The sequence below is a fragment of the Mus caroli genome, unplaced genomic scaffold, assembly GCF_978045245.1.
Source record: "Mus caroli unplaced genomic scaffold, Mus_caroli_1 scaffold_9, whole genome shotgun sequence".
In the NCBI taxonomy this organism is placed as follows: Eukaryota; Metazoa; Chordata; class Mammalia; order Rodentia; family Muridae; genus Mus; species Mus caroli.
Genome location: NW_028227264.1, coordinates 18,849,843 through 18,873,812, shown reverse-complemented (window position 1 = coordinate 18,873,812; position 23,970 = coordinate 18,849,843). Strand labels below are relative to the sequence as shown.

The window sequence follows — 23,970 nt, the reverse complement described above, 5'->3', positions numbered from 1 at the left end:
TTCAGCCAGCATACAATCTAGGGGAAGAGTTGGTAGAATTTGGGCACACTATGCAGCTTATGGGCACCCTTGGCAGTCCTAGATAGGCCAGGGGTTACTTTTATTTACAGTACCTAAATAATTAACATTGGTTACCAAATTGGTAGAGTCAAGGACTCGAGGATAACAGACATTCCAGTGTATGTGACTGCATCAATCATATGTGCTCTAGTTAAATGGCTGTAACTGCAGGGCAGAGTAATCCTGTGACGTGGGAATGACCCACAGTGACCATTATGACTCCACAGTCATGCTGACTTCCTAAAGATTCCAGCTTCAAAGATATCTGGAAAACAAATTTGGGCTTTGGATGTTAGGGCCCACAGTGAGCAATGTAAGTGAAAGGGGAGTTCGGATGCCAGGGTTTCTGAAATATTCCTAACAGAAACAACTGGAAGGCCTTCTCTAGGCAAGAGCATTACCACCAAGCTCTTCCAACCCCAGGCTCTTGGTGGTTTTTGATTTGTTTTTTAATTCTTTTGGGTTTCACACATTATAAGATCTATCCTGTTCTTTTGTGGTTTCAAGAGCCTCTGCTAGGAAGAAACCCAGAAACTGCTTCTGGAAAAAAATGACTACCAACTTCTGCTCAAGTATTACAGGAATCTGCATATTCTGTGTTGGCCTACTATGCATCAGGCTTGGCTAAGCCACTTTGCAAATATGATCTTGTGTTTTCACTTCACCTCAATGAGGTAGTTTTAGGGATCTTGAACATATTATCCAAGAGTTCTCTCCTGAGAGAGATGCTGGCTGGGATTCCAACCCACCTCCTGAGGAGTAACAACCTCCATTAATTAGCAAAAAAGAACTGCTTCAGTCAGCTCATTTGTTCTCTTTCTCTCTTCCTTCCCAACTTGTGTGTGTGTCTGTGTGTCTTTGTGTCTTTCTGTGTATGTCTGTCTTTGTGTCTCTGTGTGCCTGTCTCTCTCTGTGTGTGGTGTTCATCTCTATGTATATGTATCTAGCCAAATCCTCCTTTATAAATGACCCAACTTTTCAACAAAAAAATGTGCTTCAAGTTTATTTTATTCTTGTTTTTTCTCTAAATCAGGAAACAAAACTTGGCTGTCCACTAGCATTCTCCTAAGCATATTGTAGGTTACAAATGAGACTAAGAACAATAATGCTGATTTTTTTTCTTCCTGCACTTAGTGGACCGTCTTCTCAAACAGCTATGGCAGCCCGACATGCTGCCAGGCCATGAAGAATTGCCAGGTGAGGCTTGTTGGGCTTTAGAGAGAGCTCACTCTCCAAACAGCAGAGGTGTTAACAAATGTGCCAGTGCTGCTGGGGTGGCACTGTCCTCGTGACTGATGAGCCTCCTTCCCATCTTGTTCTTCAGCTGTCACTGCTTATACTAGATGCTCCATAAATGTCCGTGGCAGCTGAATCTCACGGTGGGGGAGGGTCTTCAGATGGATGTGAATATACATGCTCTCTGGCTTCAACATAACATCCATGCACCACACAGATCAGAGAATTTATGCTCTCCTTCAGAGAGAAGAAGGCCATGGTGCCTTAAAGATAGTAAAGTATTTTCTAGAAACCAAAGATAATCTCCTTCAGTTCAAAGCTGCTTTATTGGAGCAGCCTTTTTATAAGCCCCCAGAGTGCTCACTCCAGTTTATCGTGGGCTACTCACTGGTCAAGGAGCTCTAGCAACAACTGGGTTCTTGACCAGTTTTTGTCAAGCCTTAAGACACTGTGTAGGGTGCCAAGAACATGCATTCTCCACAGTGGGGAAGTCACATCCATTAATATAACAAGATCAACCAGGAGGACAGGTGGGGTGACCTGTGCCTTTGTGCCAACCTGGCAGCCTAGGCTGATGCTTCCATATTAACGTTCTCTCTCTGGAAACAGTCCTGATGCCATGTTAAACTGGCTGGAGCTGCTTGCTGCTTCTAAATGCTCAAGTTCTCAGTAGGTCAATTCAGAAAGCACACTGAAGCCAGACTGGAGAGAAAGACTACCAGCTTCTCAATGCTTCTTTGGAGGACCAACAAGCTAAAGTTACACTGTATTTAAAAAACTCTTTTGGAAGCCAACAAAAAAATAGAATATCCAGGAAGACCAGAGTGGAGTTTTCCCTGACTAACACGTCAGTATAGTGGAAGGAGCCATAGTAATTTATTTATACGCTGAATATCATACATTCGCAGCCCAAAGCACCTTGTGATCTGTTTGAACATCCTCCTTCTAGGGTCTTCTGGCTAACTTATGTCCCAGTTTTCCAGAGAGAAAGCCTTCTCTGGCACTCACACTCCCAGGCCCCTGGTCATCCCACAGGCCAACCTTTCTTACCAAATCCAAGCCACTGAGGGAAGTTGCTAGCTCATTTAGTTTACACAGTGGGATAGTTCTCACTAGGAAGTACCTCAGAGACTTAGGTCAATGATTCAAGATTCCAACATTTTAGTATCAAGTATTAGCACTTTAAAGATAGCTGACATTAGAAAATGCAATGGCTAGAGTGAGGAAGCCATTGTGGATATATACTTGCAGTGAGTCACTCAAGTTTTGCAACTTAACCTGCTTCTCACTGTCCCTCTGGCCTGGGCAATAGAAAGGTGCACAACGAGAAAATAAATTCCACAAATATGGAAAAGTGGTTGTCTGATGGACCTGATCCAACCACAGTCGTACTGGTCAGTGTACAAAGAAACCATTTTGCCTTGGGAGAAAAAAAAAATCCACCTAGATGAGGACTCACTAAAGCCACTGACCTTTGAAACTCTATGTGTTACAAGATACTGGAGCTCTGTGTGGATGTGCCTAAAATGTCAGCTTAATTTGTGGGAAAGATCCGAGCTGCAGTAAGCATTCTATGCCTTGTGCTGCATGCTCCATGAGCCAAGGTCAAGGTCACTTCAAAGTCCTAAGCAGAGCATCCAAAGAGACCGATGAACAAGTGATTCCTCTGACAGTGGAAACCCTGCCTGAAACCCGAAGCAATTTTTCATGAGGAAACATGGCCATGCTCTGCCTAGCTGTAGAGGAGGTGAGCCCTGGCAAACATCCTTAAATCTCAAATGTGGTTAAGAGCGAGCTTCACAGAGCCACAGGCCTGACCTTAAGCAATTTCCTTATTTCTTTAGATTTATGATGTTATTGGAACACTGCTGAAGACTGGCCATTTCTCTGACCTTGAACACAGCTTCTTATTCAGTGAAAAATTAACTTGCTAGCCACTTGCTTACCTCTCTGTGTTGGACAGTTGGCATTTAAGTATCTGGATCCTGGCAGCAAGCCACAGGATCTGAGTCCTGACCAGACCGTATGACTTCCCTGTTAGTGTACACATTGGGCTTCAGTTTCTTCAGGTGAAAACAAGATGCTGTGACAGGAGTGATCTCAAAGGGGGCTATGCTCAGATGGCATCATCTTAAGGGAATGTGAAATGCTGAAACCTGTCTACCTTCTCTACGAAACACTAGCATCTGAAACAAGTGCTCACAAAGATTATGACTAAAATTAAATATTAACTTAAGAACCATCTTTGACATTCTTCAGTAAACAATTTAGAAACATAAAAATGAGTACTTTGCTCAGACTTTCAAAGAACATCAGTGCTTAAGATAGCCGGGCATCCACATGCACCTGTCTGTCCACTGTTCAGCCGCTCAGGCTACATCACAGACATCACCGACACCAACATCACTCACTACCTTCAGCTCAGTTTCAGGGTGTCTGGACCACTTTCCTCCATTGTCCTTGCTACCATTAGCTGTGTCCTCTGGACAATGTACTTTCCATGTGTGCTGGTAAGGAGCTTGACTCTGTTGTGTGCAATTTTTAATCTCTACATTTCCTCTTAATTTTTCTATTCATTATATATCAGGAATAGCTAAGGAAAATGTGTAGAATGGAAAGAATTTGTGCATGTCCTTATGCTTTACTTCAAAGGTAGTCGGAGAAGTGGAGAGTCAACTGTACTGACAAAGCTTGGTAATTCTCAGCAAAGATATTTCCAGAAGCACCAAGTGGCTAAGTTCACTGCTCCTTTCTTTCCCTGAGGCTTCCTGCATTGTTCCTGCCTAACCACAGAATAAACAGATGCTTAAAAAGACAGGAGTGTCCTTTGGAGGGAAAGGACACAGATCTAATGTTAAAACAAAACAAAAAAACCCTTGAGTTTGAACAGCTCCACTATAGAGCCGTGACCTGGAATGAGAGACTTAGCCTTTCCAATCCAAAGTGCTACTGGTAAAAGGTCTGTTGGATTGTCACAAACAACTGTATGACTGAGTCACAAGTGTGGCCTGGGTACATACTTGGAAAACTGAAATACTCATCAGTGTGAAACTTTGGCTCAGGTCACTTGCTACAAGCACTACTGCGGACTTCAACGCTCTGACATGAGGCATAAAGAGGCTTACAGTTGGATTCTAACCACTGTTTCCTAGTGGGTGGTGTTGAGTGTGGCACTGTCTCACCCAGATCCATCATACAGAGCTCCCCACAGGACTGCAAGCAGCAGAGACAGCGGTACATGAGTAGGCAAATCCAGGATGATAAACCTGAAGGTTTAAGTGAACAGAACTCTCATATAGAACAACACTACCTTTTCATGGAGAGACGCAACCATTTAACTACACTAAGATGCCTTAAAAAATTTATCTCTAAGGACCAGTGCCTTGACTTTCTTATTTTCACTTGTCCTGTTCTCCGTGGACAGTCTACAAGCTTGCTGAAGCTAGTTTTCTAAGAACTAATAACATTTCCTATGTCAGCATGGAAAAATTAATTACTGATATAACTATTCAGGACTTTGTGTATACATATTTGTATAAATTGTATACACAAATTGTATACATATTGTAATGGAATGACATATTTTCTTAGTGTAATGCCAAAGTCCTGTTATAATGATCTGATATCTGGAACCCTATATTATCAGTACAGCCAACATCTGAGTATCTTGAGTTAGATAAGAAATAAAGAACAGACTAAAATCTAAAGTAAAGAAATGAATTGATGTTTTATTTAAATGCACTGGCATCCCAAGTGGTAGATAAAATGTAAGGTCAATGTACTTATTCATTTTAAATATACAGACAAGTTCAAAACTTTCCAATAAATACTGAATACATATAGAAAAACTCCACATATGCCTTGTTTAGTCTTGTATGAATCAGTCTTGTATGAAAAAGGTATAATAGTAACTCCACACACAAAAGAGGAAATCACCAGTATGAGAAACCTTTTCTAGGAAGCATCTTCCTAACATGTTATTAAGGTTAATAAAGGGCTAAACCCGATTAATCTGACACAGCTGTGACCATCTGACTTTCAGTCCTGGTGTTGAGCATGCTCAGAGTAAGTCACATTTTCATCCCAGCTCCAGGGATGGTGAATCTGAGTAATACAGAAGTGTTAGTGAGCAGAGTGAGGGTGAACACCATACGTTCTCTGCACCTGATGAAAACAGCAGGTGCTGAGGTGAAAGGCTAATGCCAAGCACACACAGAAGCAAGGAGGGAGAGGAACCAAGTGGTTGCAGAAATCAAAACTAGCACAATCATACTTGTCCAAAATGTATCAAAAGTCCTTAAAATACTTACACATTCTATTCAATAACCTTGTAATAACAGAAGTTTTAAATCAGAGTGACTATATCTAAAAATTCATACATGGAAATACATTTAACTGTTTTATAGCAAGCATAAATTGCAAACAATTTGAACTTCAAGAATAATCAATAAGTCATGTAACATCTTGGAAGGGAATGGTATATTACCTACAAAAATTATGCTTCAGGGAAGTGTTTACTAATAAGGAAAACACATGGTTTTATTAAGTAAGGTGAGAGCTATAAAAGCATATGTTATACAACACCAATTTTGTAACAGTTGACAACAAATATGGATAGGCTAGAAAAATAGGATTGTCCTCTTATCCACTGGAAAGGATAGGTCCCAAGGCAGAGAGCTGATCTGGATGGCTCTTAGGAAGATCACAGAGTAGGGAGCCAGTCACTGAAGACTTTCAATTCCCTTTTCTGAGATCCCTGAAAACCAGGATTAAAAAGATTAATTCTGCCAAGCATAGTGGCACATGCCTTTAAATCTTATCACTTGGGAGGCAGAGGGAAGGTAATCTCTGTGTTTTCAAGACCCGCCTGATCTATGTAATGAATTCCAGGGTAGCAAGGGCTACATAGTAATACCATATTTAAAAAAAGAAAAAGGAACAATTTTTATAGATGCCAAATGAATTTATCAGTGGCACCTTAGCTCCCAGAGTAAGTTAAAGTTCATAAAACATTTGCAAAAGGAGGGTCATAAATGAACAACCCAATGTACTACTGACATCATCACCTCACTAAAATTAATTTTTATACCTTAGGAACAATGTTAACCATTGTGCAGTTTAAATGAAACATAAACATACCATTTAAATCTGGAACATCGCTAAGGAACACAAATCAAAGGAGAGCAGGCTAAAGGAAATGCCCAGAGCTTGCGTGGCTCCTGCCAGAAAGATCTTTCACCTCTGTGTACAAAACCCATGTTCCCACAGATCTCTGGAGCAATAAAAAATGTACTGTACATCATGAGCTGACTTGCTATAAATGTTGTGGACTGTGCAAGCGTGGAAGGCCACCTGTTCTTTGTACAAAGGACACAGACAATGGGGCTGGGATCTGAAACTAAGAAGAGGAAGAATTCAATAAGGACACTGACCCAGACAAGGGTTGAGTCAGCTGGGCAGCCTCAGACAGCACAGCCCTTGTATTGCTCAAGCTACAGGGTTCACTTGCACAAAACTAGAGGCCACAGCCAAGTAGGTGGAGGCCAGAGAAAGACTGTTCTGTGGGTTAAATGATGATTAACCTTGGCCTTCCAAGTCACTCAGTCTTCCAAGGAGAAGACTGTAAAAGACCCAGACTGTTTCTATTTCTGCACTACTGACAGGCTCAGCGGAAAAACTTGAGACTTTTCAGACAGAAAGAGCTGGGTGCAGGTCAAGCCCAGGCATTCACTCACTTACCGTCCATCCTACAGGAGCCTCTTGCCCTTGCTGGCTACATTGCCTGATCCACAAAGTGGTGTTAATATCTACTTGGCAGAAGTTAACTGGAGTGAAAGAAATATGTAATGTAAAAGGTCTGGCGCACAGCAGGTGTTTAATAACGCTCAGATCCCGTCTACGTCTCCCTTTGAGCAGCTTCTCCAGGTACGCCCCTACTTAGTCACTGCCTTAAAACATGGAGGAAGACCAGGAGGAGGACAGACAGGATGATTTTAGGGAGCTCAGACATCGTAAAACCTTCGCAATATAAAAACAGCTTACTGAGCTCTGAATGTTTGCAGTTTATGTTTAATCCCACCGTGTGTGTGTGTGTGTGTGTGTGTGTGTGTCTGTGTGTGTCAGTGTGTGTGTGTGTGTGTGTGTCAGTGTGTGTGTCTATATGTCTGTGTGTCTGTGTGTACTCGTGCCTTTAAAAAAAATGTTGTTACCAGATTGTTCAAGTGCAAGTATGTCTATGTGTGTTTCACATTGACTTTTGTGTTTGTTATTTTTTCCATTAAAAGAATTAAGGAAATAAGAACGTAGGAAGTAAAACTTCCCTAGGCATCATTCAAAAGATAAGAAATGAGGCCTATATTTAGGGCTTTATCATGACTGCCTGAGGAGATGGCTCAGTTTCATGGAGTTAATCTGTATGACATAAGTAGGTGAGAGGAAAGTAACAGGAAGTATGTATTTGCAGTGGAGTGCTATAACTATATCTATCCTGTAAGAATATCCACACTGCAAATGTATTCATCTAACACACGCTGATTGGGGAAATGGTATGTGCCTGGGCTCTAACCAATGTGTCAGGACCATGTGAGGGTCATGGGTTTCCCTCAAGACACTAATTGCACACAGTTCTTGGGCAAGAACCACAAATGCCCACAGCTCTTAGCTACATTCTTCTTCTTTCCCACTAAGTGTCACCGTCTGGGACCCATATGATTCTTTACAACATGCAGAAGTTTCCAGAATGTAATGCGTCGGGGTACAGATGGTCAGAAGCTTCCAGAGTGATGGTTTAGTCACATTTGCACACAGTAGGGGCTACAGACCATGAAGCAATCCCAACAATGAGAGACCGGTCCTAAGAAAGCCGCTTAGAGGAAGGAGGTTTGCTCACCCAGTTTGAGGCATGTGTGTTTTCAGTCCCTACAGAACGTGGTTAGCCTGTTCCTACTCAAACCTTTATGAACTCCACAGCTGCTTTGTTCCCACGGCATACAGCTAAGCAAAGGAAGGGATTCTCTATAACACCTGCCAGTTTCACAAGGCAGACTTTGTTACAGTGGTCAGAAATAGACCCTGTCACCATAACACTGAGGTAATGACAACTAGCAACCCTTTAGCAAATAGACATTGCAGAGACTGGTGTTCCCAATTCATTTGGAATGAGAGTCTTGCTGGCTATTGCTGTTTGGGGGAACATGTACTGTCTTTTCTTTTTGGAAAACGTTTTCAAGTGGGATGTTTTACTAGAAGAAACAACTGCTGTGATATGTTAAGATGAAGAACAGGAGAAATAATGTTCATAGTCCTAGAAGTGAACTATTTCTTTGTTGTCCGCGCACGCACATGTGTGCACATGTGTGTGCGTGTGTGTGTGTGTCTGTCTGTGTGTGTGTGTGTGAGACGGAGGACACCTTTTATGAGCTAGTTCTCTGTCCACTGTAGGTTCCAGACAGGACATCAGGCTTGCAGGCTAGTGTGGCAAGTTCCTCCACCTGAAGAGCTATCTTGCTTTGGTCCCCAAAAATTACTGATAGAAAACAAGAAGTGAAAAGAATTTTTAAAATACTATTATAATCAAGTGGCTGAGACTGTAGCTTAGTGGTAGAGTGGTTTTATCATCAATACCAAAATAAATACATGAATGAATTAGCTAACTAGAATAAAATACCCCAGATGCCATCACTTCCTGCAGAAACACTGCTGATACCCATGTGTCTTTGTGCTTCCGTGAAGGTACACACTGATGTACTCTGAGGATGGAGGCACAGCCTCTGTCTCATGGCCCAGTGTCTTCTTCGTCAGCATTTCTAATGACAGAATAGTGTCTGCTGTATGGGGATGTATTTAGCTAACTGAGGCCTGGTTTTGTGGAGCCTGTGCGCAGACTGTCTTGAGAGCTTGGGCCTTAGGCGATCCCTCCATGTCTAGGTTGTCCTGAAAGTTCTATTTCCAGCTTCAATGCTGTTCCCAGACGGAGACTTTGGGGAGGTAATTAGGCCCTGTCACCATCCAAGTCACCTAACGTCACTTGGGAAAGGAAAACTACAGCCTATGTTAGAAACTAACATTCTTCTGACCAGAGAGATGCAAAGTATGAAACTCAAGAGCCTGTTTTCATTCACAGCTAGGATTTGTGCAGCCACTGGCGACATGCCAGGGTCACTCTGAGTGACTCAACTCTCCAGCCTTATGGAGCTTACCCTGTGACAGATTCACAACCTCAGAAGGGTGAAGTGAACAAAAGAACAGTCAGGAGTTCTCTTGTCATAGGAAATTGGACCGCAACTACACACAACAAATGTATGCATATTTGAAGCTACCACAAAATACTTGAGTCTTAGAGTTACAAAGTCAAGTGATATATTCTGTTACCAAGTAAAAATTCCATAATGTCATTAGAACAAGTACTTCCAAATGGCAACAGTATCCAGAACAGGTACACTCAAGTCTTAGTAATCAAATTAAAAAAAAAAAAAAAACAAATACCATTATACTTAGGACATTAATTTTTATTTATAGAAAAAAACAGTTCCCTGTGGTTTTGAATAAATGTACCCAGATTGTAGATAACATTAGTTTGGATATGACCCATCTCCAATTATAAAAACATGAAAGAATATCCAAGCAATCAGGCTATGTGTAGATCAAGTGGGAAGCTACTTACAAGTTAGTGGAGGGCTGGAGTATCTACTGTAAGGAGAGGATGCCTGGGTCAGTTATGAGATACTTCTATGCCCACTGGAAAGAATGAGTGGGCTCACCTTGACTCAGGAAGAGCTTTATAATTAAGTAAAAAGAAAGTCAACAAGGCTAATGAGAAATGACTACAGAAGTTAACACGATTTTTTTTCTTTAAAAAATTAACATGATCTCTCTCCTCCCCACTCTCCGTGTACAAGTATGTGCACACACATATACCCAGACGTATGTTTGAACAGACATATAAACATGGGAATATGTGTGGAAGACTAGTTGCCAAACCATACTATTTTGAATGTATAAAATGGGATTATTACTATTTATGCAGTATGTATTTTCATGATGACCAGACATTAGCTCACTAATTTTATAAGGTAGGAAATCTTAAGAAGGTATTAAGGTGGGTCAGGACTAAACCCATGTCATCGGAAGCCTCTTACTGTGATATCAACTGACATCTTCAGAGTTCGTATTGTTTACAAGGATGAGAACATTAGACTTACAAAGGACCAGTAATCTGAGAATAAAATCCTAGTCACATAAAGTCTAAGTATTATCATGCCAAGAATAACGACTCTATATAAATCCTGGAGTTTGGGCATAAGTCTCAGGAGTCAGTGTGCATGTGTCCTACCAGTGAGCTGCATCTCCTTGGTTTCTCTAAGCAGGGTCTTACTATATATAGCCCAGGCTGGCCTTAGACACAGGGTCCTCATTCGTCCAGCATTCTGGAAGCTAGGACCTATGCCTGTGCTTTCTAGTTGGTGACAGAGTTGCTGCTGTGAGTCCCACTCAGCCCCAGCACACATGCCCACCCCTACACTTGCCATCTGTCAGCACCGTGACAGCCTCTTATGTCTGCAACTCTCAGAAAAGAAATCTAACTACAAGGCAATCAACATTGCGTCGGGCTGCCATGAGAAGACCCCACCCCACCGCTGCCCCATAGACACATGCACCTTTGACCTTCCTTCTGTGACACTGGGGATTTGGGTTGCTCCTTCATGACTTAGTCTTTGAAATTGAGCCCTCCAGGCTATGGCTGTTAGGAGACCTCTGAGAACCAAATCAGCCCCAAGAGCTCAGGGTTCTTGGCTACGCTCAGGCCCTTCCATAGTCAAACTGCAAAACCAGACAACTTCTGCTCCCAGGGCTGCAAACCATCTGCCTCTGTTCAAGTGAGTGTGATTGGGAAACCTCAGGACAGAAGTCAGAATCCAAAAATCCTGAGTCTAACTTACTCTCGATGTCTAGGCTCAGTGCCAGAGGCAATCCTTTACAGGTGGCCTGCCATCTGAATGGCAGTGAGCCCTGTGCAGTGGGGGAGACAGTAGGGAAGGAGAATGGGGGTAGAAAAAAAATCATGTCAGTCTTCTACAGTGCAGGGAAGAAAGGGGAAGAGACTTGTGACAACTTGTGTCACTGACAGCATCAGCAAAAAATACCAGTTGGCTCTCCTCCAGGGAGTTCCCCCATCCAGCTGCAGGGTGAGTGCTTCAGGTCCAAAGGCCTTCTGCAGCCTGCAGTGCTGAGCAGCCCCAGGCTCCACCACCGTGGACTCCACTGGCTATGGGACACAGTTCATGGACTTTGAATTTTAGAAGAAACATTGGGGGAAACCATGTGGCACCCATTCTTCTATTTCCCCTGCTACATGTTTATATGCTGGCCTTAAAAATGAAAACTGTCAATTCTGATGCTTGCGCTGTCTTGTGGGCCAGTATCATGTTATTTTCCCTTCACGGTGTTTATAATTGACATAGTGCTAGATGCTATACAAGGAAAATAACACAGACACTGTCCTTTAAGAATTGCCAGATATCTAAATTGGAGACTGCAGTGGAAAAATAAGACATATCAAATACAAGGCTCATTTTAGGGATGGGTGGGAGTTCCACATAGCTGTGTGGGAAGCCTGAAGCAAGCTGCCAATCAATGTCTCTTTATGATTACTTAGCAGGGAAGGCAGTGAAGAGAACTAAATCACTTCGTGAGCTGAGCAGAGAGAGAAGACCTACTGGCTTTCCAGAATATGAAGAGGTCAGAGTGTGAGTGGACTGCCCTCACTTCTGGCTCTCCCACCACCTCCCTTACGCTATCCCCTTCCCAGATCTCAGTCTGTTAATGATCTATCAAGACTCATGCTCCAAGTCAGACAACCCTAAGATGTGTCTGATTCCATGCTCCTAGAATATGTTTAATTGGAAAGTGGCCTTATATTAAAAAGTGGATTTAAAAAAAAAAAATCAAAACATGGCAGACAAGGTGGCACATGTCTTTAATTCCAGGAGTCGGGAGTCAAGGTTACACAGAGAAACCCCTATCTTGAAAAGCCAATAAATAAATAAATATCAAAACTTAACTATCTAATCAGGTCACTGAAGGTAGTTTGTGCTTTCCTTTTAAATTGCACCCGAGGGAGGGAACGGCTTGTTGTGGAAAGAGCACGCACCTGGGAATTGGCCTTCCCTCCTCTAACCCCATTTGCCACTCAGAAACTCTGCCACTGTGGATGTCTGTGTCTTACTCTCCTCACTGCAGTGAGAGTGAAATAAGTCACCTTTACATCCTCTTTCTACTGAGGACTAAGATTCTAACACGTTGCTTATCCTGCGCCTGTCCCGATTTATCCATGTTGTGGAATGCTGTCCTATGCATACGGCTGCCCACTGTCCTCTGGGACTGTAATTACCACAGGAGGACGACACAAGGTTGAGACCACTAAGGTTCCACCACAGAGGGGGAAGGGGCGGAGCTTAAGAGACCCTGTTCCTAGCAGGGGGTTTACAAGCAGCTGATGGTTGATTGAAGGAAGACAGTTCTTCAGTGGGACAGTCACTCCTATGTCACCTCTCCCCTCTCCTGTGAGTAGCCACTGCTCTGTGCTCTCACTAGTGTCCAGTGACACTCAGTTGTTTCCTTGCTTTGTCCTTGGTGCTCCACTTGGGGTGAGTACATGGTTTTACTCACTTGCTCCTGGGAAAGTTCACACAGTTGAGCATCACTACTGCAACAGGATAGCTTTAAAAATCGGTTGTTGCAGTGTCAACTGGCCAGACGCCCCAAGCTCACGGGAACCGGACCATCAACCAAAGGGTACACATGGAGGGACCCATGGCTCCAGCCACATATGTGGCAGAGGATGCCTTGTTGGGCATCAGTGGGAGGAGAGGCCCTTGCGTCTAGGGGGTTTGATGCCCCAGCGTAGGGGAATGCCAGGGAGGGAAGGCAGGACTAGGCGGGGGTCAGGGGTGGGGGAAGCACCCTTATAGAGGCAGGGCAGGGTGGATGGGATAGGGGGTTTCCAGAGGGGAGACCTGGAAAGGTGATAACATTTGAAAGGTAAGTAAAAGAAAATATACAATAAAAGAAAAAAGAAAAAACCCAGTTGTTGCTTGAAGCACTTTTTCCTGGGAGCATGTGTGCACTGGGGACAGTCCACCATTCCTTCAGTTCACTGTGATTATGCTTCTCACCAGTTCCCATAGCCTGAGAGCCCCTAGGGAACATAGCCCCAAGCAGAGATAATTGGAAAAATGACAAAGATCTCTTTCTTGCACACTGACTCAGATGCCATCCGGGTTGCTGTGGGGAGATACAGACCTACTTTTCGTCCTAATTATCTTATCCATGGAGAAGCTGGTGGTGAAGCCCATGTTGAATGAAGTGCCTTAGCGGTCAGCAGAACACCTGAGCAGCACAGCTTTATGGGAATATGTGACCCTTTGGGTGCCGACAGACCAGGTTCAGGGTCTTGTTTAATTGCTCCCTAGATCTGTTACTACTTGAAAGTCACTTCGTTTCTCTTAAGCCTCAGCTTCTTTATGTGTAAAATGGGAATAACATAACTACGGTATGTGAGATGTTTAGCACAGTTCATAGTACATGGTAAGGACTTGCTAGGATTACAACCGAATGCAGAATTGGCCTCAAACACAACAGAGTTTACATTTGTGTTGTTAGGAATGGTACAAATGGTAACATCAGAAAAGTAGAAATGCACCTAGAAGATACGGTGTTGTTACAAGCAAACACTGCGACAGAAATGTAGGATAACTGTGCAGGGACAAAGTGTTTGGAAGGAATAGTGTCCCACTAGAGATGGCAGACTTGTTTTCACATCTGGGATCACTTTCCCAAGTCTCCTCCCCTACATCTATTAGGAGACTGGGATAATAGGAAGCCAACACCACAGGACTGCTCTCAAGTGTAAACGTAATGATGCTTAGACAGAGTCCCTCAGTGTTAGGCCTTACGGCCACTCTATTCCATTTCCACAAGTGATGCTCGCCTATTTTTATTGTGCCTGTAGTCACTTCATCTCTATCTATTTACATACTTCTTATGTCCATGCCTATTCCTATTCCATCATCAATGCATCTAGAGAGGAGAGCTTGTGTCTCACTTTAAACTGTGTCATTTGCTTTTAATGGTGACAGTGACAATAATCACAGTGAGACATTGCCTTAGTCATTTGTTTTAAATACTGTTTGAAAGTTTAAAGGCATCTGCTCAGTGTGGTACTCGTAAACATAGCTGCTTCTTGTCGTTATGCTGGGTATACAGGCCTCCATTTTCTTTCTCATGGTCATGCTGAAGTACCCTAATGACACATAGGCCATATTGTTCACACAAGCTTCTCATGACAGAATGATTGGCACAGCCTTACTTTCCTAAATAGTTTGCTGATTCACTCGGTCCATTTTTAAACACCAACAGATTGGCACTGATGACATCTGCTAATTATTTGATTTTCCTCGTGACTGGCATAGGACTGCCGTCTGCAGCAATCACTGTAATATGACCGGTGTGAAGTTTGTACCACCCAGTCACTCCATGACCAATTTGCAGTAATGAGTAGCCTTGTCTAATTTTCTGTTTCCCCTAGAAGTATCATTATTTATTATGTGTTGGAAACACAGCTTCCAGAAGTGCAGCAAAAACCCAGTAACACCTAACTCCAAGTGGAAATCTCACTGTGTTCATAGTAATGGTTTATCAACTCAGATGGCCTGGGCCTGCCAATAACACAGTTAAGATTCCAACATCTCCCTGGTTCTGCTCCCAGCCCCCATTCTAGCAGGGAACAGTCTTGGAAGGCTGCTGAAGACCCTGTTTTCTAGACTGTGTGTCCCTTTTAGTCCCTGAGACTAGAGTTAAAGATTTTGAGAAGTCCTTTGAAATATGTTCTGTTGATGTTTCTATTATCATGAACCCCCACGGCTTCACTGACCCCGGTTGAGGCTGCTTCTTGAATTCAGAGAGCATTAAATCATACCTGCAATCTCAGAGATCTGCTGGCTTGGTTTTGTAATGCTTCAATAAGATTAGAAAAGCGATGGCCTGCACATGTGGTATGATGTCCCTCATTAACTCAATGTGAAGGTCAAAGGTCAAAGCCCACGGGACAGTCACCATTCACTGGCTTACCAAAAGAAATGTAGGAAAATGTTCCTTTGCCCCCTAGTGCCCACAGCCTGCTATTGCAAGCAGATGACTTAGCTCAGGGAACTTCCAAACAGAAGTGAAGGGATTTATAGATCTACCACTAAGGCACATGGGAAAGTCAAAACTTGGATGGGCTTGTCATACCATGTAGAAGCTAAACTCCAAGTATCAGGTAAACAGTGGCGGAACATCACTAAGGGCCGTAAATTCTCAGCCCCTTCGTGGAGAAAAGCAGAAAACAAGCTCTGATTCATTTATACTGACCTGGGAGGCCCCTGGGGTACAGCCTGGGCCACTGTTTAATAGTCTCTCGATTATGCTAGATCATTTCCCACCTCAGTAGGCTGAAATTTGCTTCTCCCACTGTTTAGAACTAGCCTTTACCCCACACCCCCACTAAAGCCTCTCTCCCATATAGACTTTAACAGAAAGGGCTCAATTCAATCTTGTGAAACCACCTTCTCCTTCAAGGCACTCAATCACGGCTAGCTGAATGATTAAACTGTTGTTCACTGAACGGGCCACACACTGAAATGGAAGCCCCTCAAAGGTTTTTTTTTTTTTTTTCTGTTCTCATCTCCAATTATTACACATAGTAGGAGGACAAAGGTCTATCTCGTAATGAATGAATGAACTCAAAGTTGAAAACAGACCAATCTTAAATGCGGCAATCCTTCTACTATGTTTTCAGTCAATCCATTCTACTAGGTTTCCCGAGCTAGGCTGCAGTATAAATCAGAGATCAGCAGAGTGTGGAAAGAAGAGGTGTAAGGAAGGGCAGGGTGAATCAGGAAACACTTCTGTAAACCTCTCTAAATATAGAAAGAGCAGGAATTCTTTCTAAAGCCCACTTACTTTTCCTATTCTACTTAGAATATAATTCTACTCCAACACTCTGTCTGCACTTTGGACAGACGCTTAGATGGTAGGTCAACCTACCGCATTGTCTGACTGTGCGTGAGGGCCTCTATCTGTGGTTCCATTCTCTATACTCCTACACTGGACATAAACTCTAGTGTGCTTTTCCTTTTACAATGGAGGCAATGAGCACAAACAGATCTGAACCCATTGGGCACTGTCACACAGAGGTTAAGAGCAAGCCTGGAGCTGCTCCAGAGCAGCAATGCAGGGAGATGCTCAGCCTTTTGGTAGTTTTGCAGGGCCCACAACTGACCACAGACCATTGGCTGAAATCATAACAATGGGCAGTTTACCTTTGTAATGGCCAATGGGGGAAAGAAAGACAGGAAAAATCCCAGAAGGCTACTTTGAAGGTCTTCTTCTTGCTTGGTGCCAGTGGAATGTGAACTTGAGATAACTTCAAAGGTAGCTCAGAGAGTACTTCCCCTAGAAATCAACCCAATTCCAACCAACACTGGAAACTCTGTAAGGTCCAGACAACACAGGCTACTTATGATAGAGCGTGAAAAAACGAAGGGAAACGGACAGTCAGTACCTGTGTAAGTCTCCCTAGATGGAAGATATCAGAAGGGAGGAAAGGTGAGAAACAGAAACCACATGCGAATTCCATTAGTCTAACAATACAATGATTTCTTTTTTTTTTTTAAAGATTTATTTATTTACTATATGTAAGTACACTGTAGCTGTCTTCAGACACACAAAGAGGGCGTCAGATCTCATTTCGGGTGGTTGTGAGCCACCATGTGGTTGCTGGGATTTGAACTCTGGACCTTCGGAAGAGCAGTCGGGTGCTCTTACCCACTGAGCCATCTCACCAGCCCCACAATGATTTCTTACTGAAGTCCTTTTACCAAATATTTAAGATTGATTGACAGTGTACTGAGTTCTGTGGCTATGACAGAATAAAATGAAGCCCCTGGTCTTTGGGACTTAACATTTCAAAAGCAATGAAAACAAACAAACAAAGAGAATTTGGCAAAGACATAAACAGGATAGTCTCAAAGTCTAACAAGTGTTATAGGAATGGAGTAGCTAGAGTAGTTGGAGTAGCTGAAGTAGCTGGACAGAGTGAGTAAAGTAGATAGTTGTTTTATGTCTGTGCTGTCCCATGCAGTAGTCAGCAGCCACATGTGACCTCACACATTTAAAATGTTAGTGGGGCTGGAGAGGTGGCTCAGTGGTTAAGAACACTTGTTTTTGCAGAGGATCCAGGTTTGGCTTCCAGGACCCACATGGCAGGTCACACAGTGTACAGCTCCAGTTCCAGGGATCTGACACTGCCTTCAAACCTCTGTAGGTACCAGATGCATACATGGTAGACATAATACATGCAGGCAAAACATTTACACACATTAATACAACCTAAAAAAATCCCCATTACTAGTCCATCTCTAAAAGGTGTGCTTTCAGAGATGGTTAGACTTACTATGAAGAACAAATGAATACAAAGCATCTCCTTAATAGTTGCTTTAACAGGGAAGGGGGAATAGCTCAGTGGAGAAGAACGTCCACTATGCAAGCACAAAGACCTAAATTTGAATCCAGTGTATCCGCATAAAAGCCTAGCATGGCTGTGCATGCCTACAACCCCAGTATCAGGGAGCAGAGACAGGAAGGTCCTTAGAACTTACTGCTAGCTGAAGCAGCTTCAGATTCAGTGAGAGACACTGGCTCAACTAGTAAGAAAGATGTACAAAAGGACATGTGGTGTCCTCCTCCGGCATCCACATGAATGCAACTGGGCACACACATGTGCACTTATCATGAACACAATTTCATACTCAATTCTCAAAAGAATACTATTTTAGATATATTGGACTAAACGGAAATATTACTGAATTATCTCTAACAGCATAACTGTTGCTATATAATGCTCATGTGTGTGTTTATGCATTAGATGACAGCATAGCCAGGGAACGCCCATGTGGAGGTGAGAACACACTGGAAGAGAATGGCCATTTGAGGGTCCAGCACTATTGTCCAGCACCATTTGTAAAAAACCTGAGGAGAAAATGGCTTGAGGAGAGGTGAAGGGAGAGCGTCTGGCTGGACAGATGGAGCAAGTGGCAGCAGAAGTGAGAGCTTTAACTTTTATGTAAGTACAGATATGACCACAAACTTGTAGCTTCTGTGCAGTTACGCAAAATTCAGTATTCAGCATGGATGCTCTTATAAAACAGTGCAGCAGAATGCACCGAGAATAGCTCCATGCTAAGGAAGCTTTAAACTGGAATATGCATTATTTAAGCCCACCCCCAAGGTCAAACATCCCCCATTTTGGTCACACTTCTTAAGCCTCTCCAAACTGCATAACCAACACTGGTGGCTTAAATGAGAAGACCCTCATGATCTTGGGAATTTGAATACTGGATCCCTAATCGGTGCTGAGTGTTTGAGGAGGCTTAGGAGGTGCTGTCAAGGAGAAGGAAGTTCATCACTGGGGGCAGAGGGTTTTGAAGTTTAAGAGCCTCTCACCATCCCTAGTTTGCTCTCTCTGTTTCTTGTGGTTCAAGGTGTGAGCTCCTGGCTGCTCCTCCTGCCATGACTGCCTGCTGCCAAGTTTCTCCACCCTAATAGTGATGTCTCTGGAACTGTAACCCCATAACCAACCCTTCTTTCTTTAAGTGGCCTTGGTCAAGGTGTTTTATCACAGTGACAGGAAAGTAACCGATACTGAAGGGGAGTCCAAATCCACCTGTAATGAGTATGATCGAGGAGATAAAGTATTACAAAGTAATATTTTGTTATCTAACCCCTCTTTACTCACGAGTGTATCGACCATAAATAAAATCTTCTCTTGGGCTACTTCCAGAAGAAGAAACTGGATATGGGTTTTCTCCCTTCTCAATGGAGTACTAAGATTGTATCAAATCACTTAATGGCCAAAAAGACAAATACGATCTGTTCTCACATGCAGATCCTAGCTCTAACTTTTCTATAGGCTTAGGTTATGGGGGCAAGTGCGGATGCAGGGCATGAAAGTACACAGAGGTTATGGCAAGGGAGCGGAAAGTAGCAGAACTCATGGGACATGCATGTGGAAGGAATAATACCAGGGACATGAGGATGCAAGCACAGACAGAAGGAGATGGTGGGAGGGAGGGAGGAACAGAGAGAATTGACTTAAAGTTATGTAGGAAACTTCAATTTTAAGTATTGCGAGGAAGACTTTGTTTATGTGTTTAAAATTATCCAGGGACACTGTCAAGACTGTGCTTAGTTAACCTAATTTCAACCCAGTCAGCCACTGAGACATGAACATCACAACCAACGCAGAGACCTTGTTGTATCTGAATCACTGAAAACCAGTGCGTGGCTGAGAAGGCTGGGTTGCGGGGCTCAAGTGGAGTTAGGAGTAAACCAGGTATAGCCTTTTTCTTTAAGGCTCCTTAATCTCTGATGTCACAGAGGGGTGGGCATTACCTCACTCTGATGTTTACAATGCTGAACTCACAAACAGTGCACAGACATGCCTAGAATGCAGATTTAGCCTTGCTGAGAATCTAACAAGTGAAAACTTCTCGATGGTGATGCATTAAATGTGTCCCAAACACAGCAGCATTTTGCCTTCTTAAAGCACAAGTCTCCACTTAAGCAAAACAAACAAGACCGATAACAATCTAAACTAATGTTAGAATACAAATATTAAAGTTCTAGGTAATCTTATTGTGAAATCAGTCAATTACGCAAGGAAAGCTCATATCCTACGCTGGGGTAATTAACTCCCCCTAGTAAGTTTCCTGGGGGGAACTAGACATAGAAGAAACAAATACAACCAACAAGTTAAAAGCACCCAAAGACCTCCAGTATCTCATTAGTGACCTCTCTGGCAGGCTGATGCTGCCATGTGGTGGTGGTGGTGGTGGTGGCATTTTAGCTCTAAGGTATCTTCCCAACACACAAAGTTCAGAGCCTGAAAAGGCAGTCTCCAGAATGCTGACATTTACTCTCACAGTAAGAGGAAAAGCTGTGTGGCTGAGCCTATGCTTTCAATGCAATGATCGTTCCTACAAATATCAGGCCTTTGAGCTCAGCCAACACATTTATAGTTCTGTTCCACACCCCCCCCCCAAGGTTTTGAAGATAGCAATGACTTTGATAGAGGGGGAACTGGAGTGGAATTCAATCTACTTTACTCACTATCCAGATCTCTCTCCCCCACACTTCACATGTGCATGTCTGTGAATTAAAACCAAGTCATAACACTTTGCCAACATTAGAATGGTGAAAGCCTTAATGGAATTTCCTAAGCATATTACATGATTTGTTCTCCTTTACTGTTATTGATATAAATTGCATTAATTATGCCTATGAAAACATGAATAATTAACAGGGGAAGATACAGTAAGGAGCAAGCATTCACAGTGGAAGAAAACCCCTACACCTACAGCAAGAAAACATTGTTTATTGGCTTTCTTTCTCTTTTTGTGTGTGTTATGTAGGCACAGAGTTGTGGAGGCCAGAGCACGTGTCTCATTATGTCCTTCTCTGCTTCATTCATTTTAGGCAGGCTCTGTTGCCCACCTAGAGCTCAGTATCCATCCAGTGCACTCCAGGGATTTTCTTGGCTTCACCCTCCCAGTGCTGGGGTTACAGGTCCTTGTGGCCATACCTACCTTTTTACCTGGTGCTAGATATTGAAGCTCAGGTCCTTGTGCTCTGAATATAAGCACGTTTCAGTTAAATGTTTTCCTTTATGAGAATTGCCATGGTCGTGGTGTCTCTTCACAGCAATAGAGCATTGATTAAGCCTGGGAATGTTGATTATTCCCTAAATGAAGGGACTAAAGCATTAGATGTTATCATACTAACATTCCCTCCACTGGGGTAAACTTGGGAGAGGCTTTTGAGAGACCAACAGTCGTAGCCAGGTCACAAAATTGGTTCTACCAAAATCCTTAGACACCAATGCTAACTAGACCAAATTAGATGTTGGACTATTGTCTGCCACCTTGTTGTTCTATCTAAGACATTAACTTTGAGGTCCCCACAAAAGGTGTCCCTTCCTGCATGGTGGCAAAAGTCAATTCTTTTCCTAAGCCACTTTCATATACTAAAAAGAACAGTACAAAATTAAGTAAGCATTAAGTCATGGCATCAACAGGTCAATGAAAGCCAGAAATTCCAAGGGTGCATGTTTTGGAGACTGAAGGAATCCAGCCCAGCAGTCGCACACACAGTTAAGAAACCCCAAAGACTGAAAACCTTTGGATACTTGCAGCAGATCCAAGCTCAAAGGTTTCTTTCAGAAGCTATGTCATATATACACTAAAGACATCAGGAGGAGGGAATGTGGACTTTCAGCAAGCTTAGATCCCTCCATTCTTTCCAAGGAATCAGGAGAAAGCATAGAATCTACCTTCCCCGGGTACTTTGGAGGGATGGAGGTAAACTGCACAACTGACTGCTGGGACAAGTCAGTTTCTAGAGAAACCAGAAGAGAGTAAGTGGTGACAGATGACACATAACCCTGGGGACCAGAGTCGTCCTGAAAGCACTGTGTATGCACATAACTCAAGCAGGACATCTCTCCTCAGCAGACAACTAAGGTACAGAGTTCAACTTCTGATCACTGGCTTCAACAGGAAGTTATACTACTAGTAACTATTTGTGATTCATGAGATGTCAAACAAAGCATGCATTTTCCAAACTCTAAATCTCTCTCTTCCACTGTGAAATCTCTGGTATTAAATGGGCTTGAAAGAGTCAACTCAAAAGGTTACTAAAAGTCCTATACTTATGAGGTATTTCTTCAATGTGCATTTTCACATGGTAAGCACATTGACAGCATCTTCTCTAGAGTTTCCGACATTTGTCAAATATTTAAGGCATTACTGCTATGTGAAATCTGATATAAGTGAAGTGACCACTGAAGTATTTTCCAGTCACGCAACTGAAAGTTCACCATATGGCCTTTCTTGTGTTGAGTGAGGTAGGAGATATTGATGGAGGTTTTCATCTACTGCACATAAGGCTTTTCTCTGCTGTGAGTTTCCCTGTGTTACAAAAATGAGATGATTCCCCAAATTTATCACTACACACATTTCTATGGTGTGGCTTTTTCTCATATTTAACAATGGATGTTTTAGAGATTAAACTTTTACTAGAACTTTTCCATACTTGAGACCTTACCCCCACTGTGAAGTTAGAGGAGCCTAGCAGGTATGTATTTGAATTAGAAAGTTCTCCTATATCCATCATACTTAGAAGACTGTGATCCTGTGTGAAATCTCAGGTATAAAAGCCTGGAGGTATGCTAAATAATACACACACACACTCACTAACACACACACTCACTAACACACACACACACACAGAGGCTCTTCTTTGCTGTGAAACTGCTCATGCTGAACAAATTCATTTTTTGTGACTGAAAATTATTCCACATCTGTCCAGTGTATGGGCAAGTACGGGGCTCACTGAGCCCTTCTGGAACTTCTCTGATACGTGGGACTACAGTTCTCCACAGATGAAGACCAGCCTTTTCCCCTTTCAAAGATTATCTAATGACTCTACTGCAAAATTAACAAGAGTCCCCTAAATATTAGATATTTCACATGGCTACTATGCAGTGGGTTCTCCAGGCTGGATAACTGGTTAATTTTTTTATTTGATGTCTAACACTCTTACAGAGGTAAGCTTCAGGGGTGTGAAGCATTTGTTGAAGATGTTCCACTCACATCCCTCATCCTCCACATCAACCTCGGGAGCAAGCTTAGACTACCTACACCATCATGCTATGGTTAACAGGGAGTCCCTATTAGCATCTGTACTGGCTGGGTTTGTGTCAACTTGACACCGCTGGAGTTATCACAGAGAAAGGAGCTTCAGTTGAGGAAATGCCTCCATGAGATCCAACTGTAAGGCATTTTCTCAATTAGTGATGGGGGGGGGGGGAGTCCCCTTGTGGGTGGAGCCATCTCTGGGCTGGTAGTCTTGGGTTCTATAAGAGAGCAGCAGGCTGAGCAAGCCAGGGGAATCAAGCCAGTAAGGAACATCCCTCCATGGCCTCTGCATCAGCTCCTGCTTCCTGACCTGCTTGAGTTCCAGTCCTGACTTCCTTGGTGATGAACAAGCAGTATGGAAATGTAAGCTGAATAAACCCTTTCCTCCCCAACTTGCTTCGTGGTCATGATGTTTGTGCAGTAATAGAAACCCTGACTAAGCAGCATCTATCACTGGGGTACCTGGGAAGGATTTGGAAATCGGAAGTCCCAGGGACAGCACAAGCAAGAAGTTCTCCAGCATCATGTTGTGGTACAGGAGCTTCTGAGCGTCATCAAGGAGACTCCACTCCTCTGAAGTGAAACGCAGGCACACGTCCTCCAGGCTCACACAGCTCTCGCCTTGGTTCCCAGGGGCCTCCGCCATGGGGTCAGCGCATACACTGGGGCTCAATGGGTTCACAACCTCAGCCGCTCTGTGGAAGAGATGAGAAAAGACGGCACACTGGGTATCCACGACACTACATCTCAGGACGACACACTGATCACCACCGAGGGACGCGGAGGACTCACCTGGGAGGTCACCTCCGTGGGGTCACACGGCCACACGCTGCAGAAGTCACCCCACCGACAGACCTCGGGCCCTACTTCCAGAAGACAGCCA

General features: G+C 43.2%; 1 protein-coding gene across 1 annotated transcript in view; it reads right to left on the bottom strand.

Moving 5' to 3' along the window:
• The window catches only part of LOC110303821 (zinc finger protein 773-like), a 29,509-nt gene extending 5,539 nt beyond the window's left edge, over positions 1 to 23,970 (bottom strand). Inside the window, exons 1-2 of the mRNA XM_021175046.2 lie at positions 23,880 to 23,970; positions 23,550 to 23,782 (exon numbers count right to left, since the gene is read on the bottom strand). Coding sequence (XP_021030705.1) covers positions 23,550 to 23,733 — 184 coding nt within the window. The 5' untranslated portion in view covers positions 23,734 to 23,782; positions 23,880 to 23,970. The remainder of the gene's footprint in view (positions 1 to 23,549; positions 23,783 to 23,879) is intronic.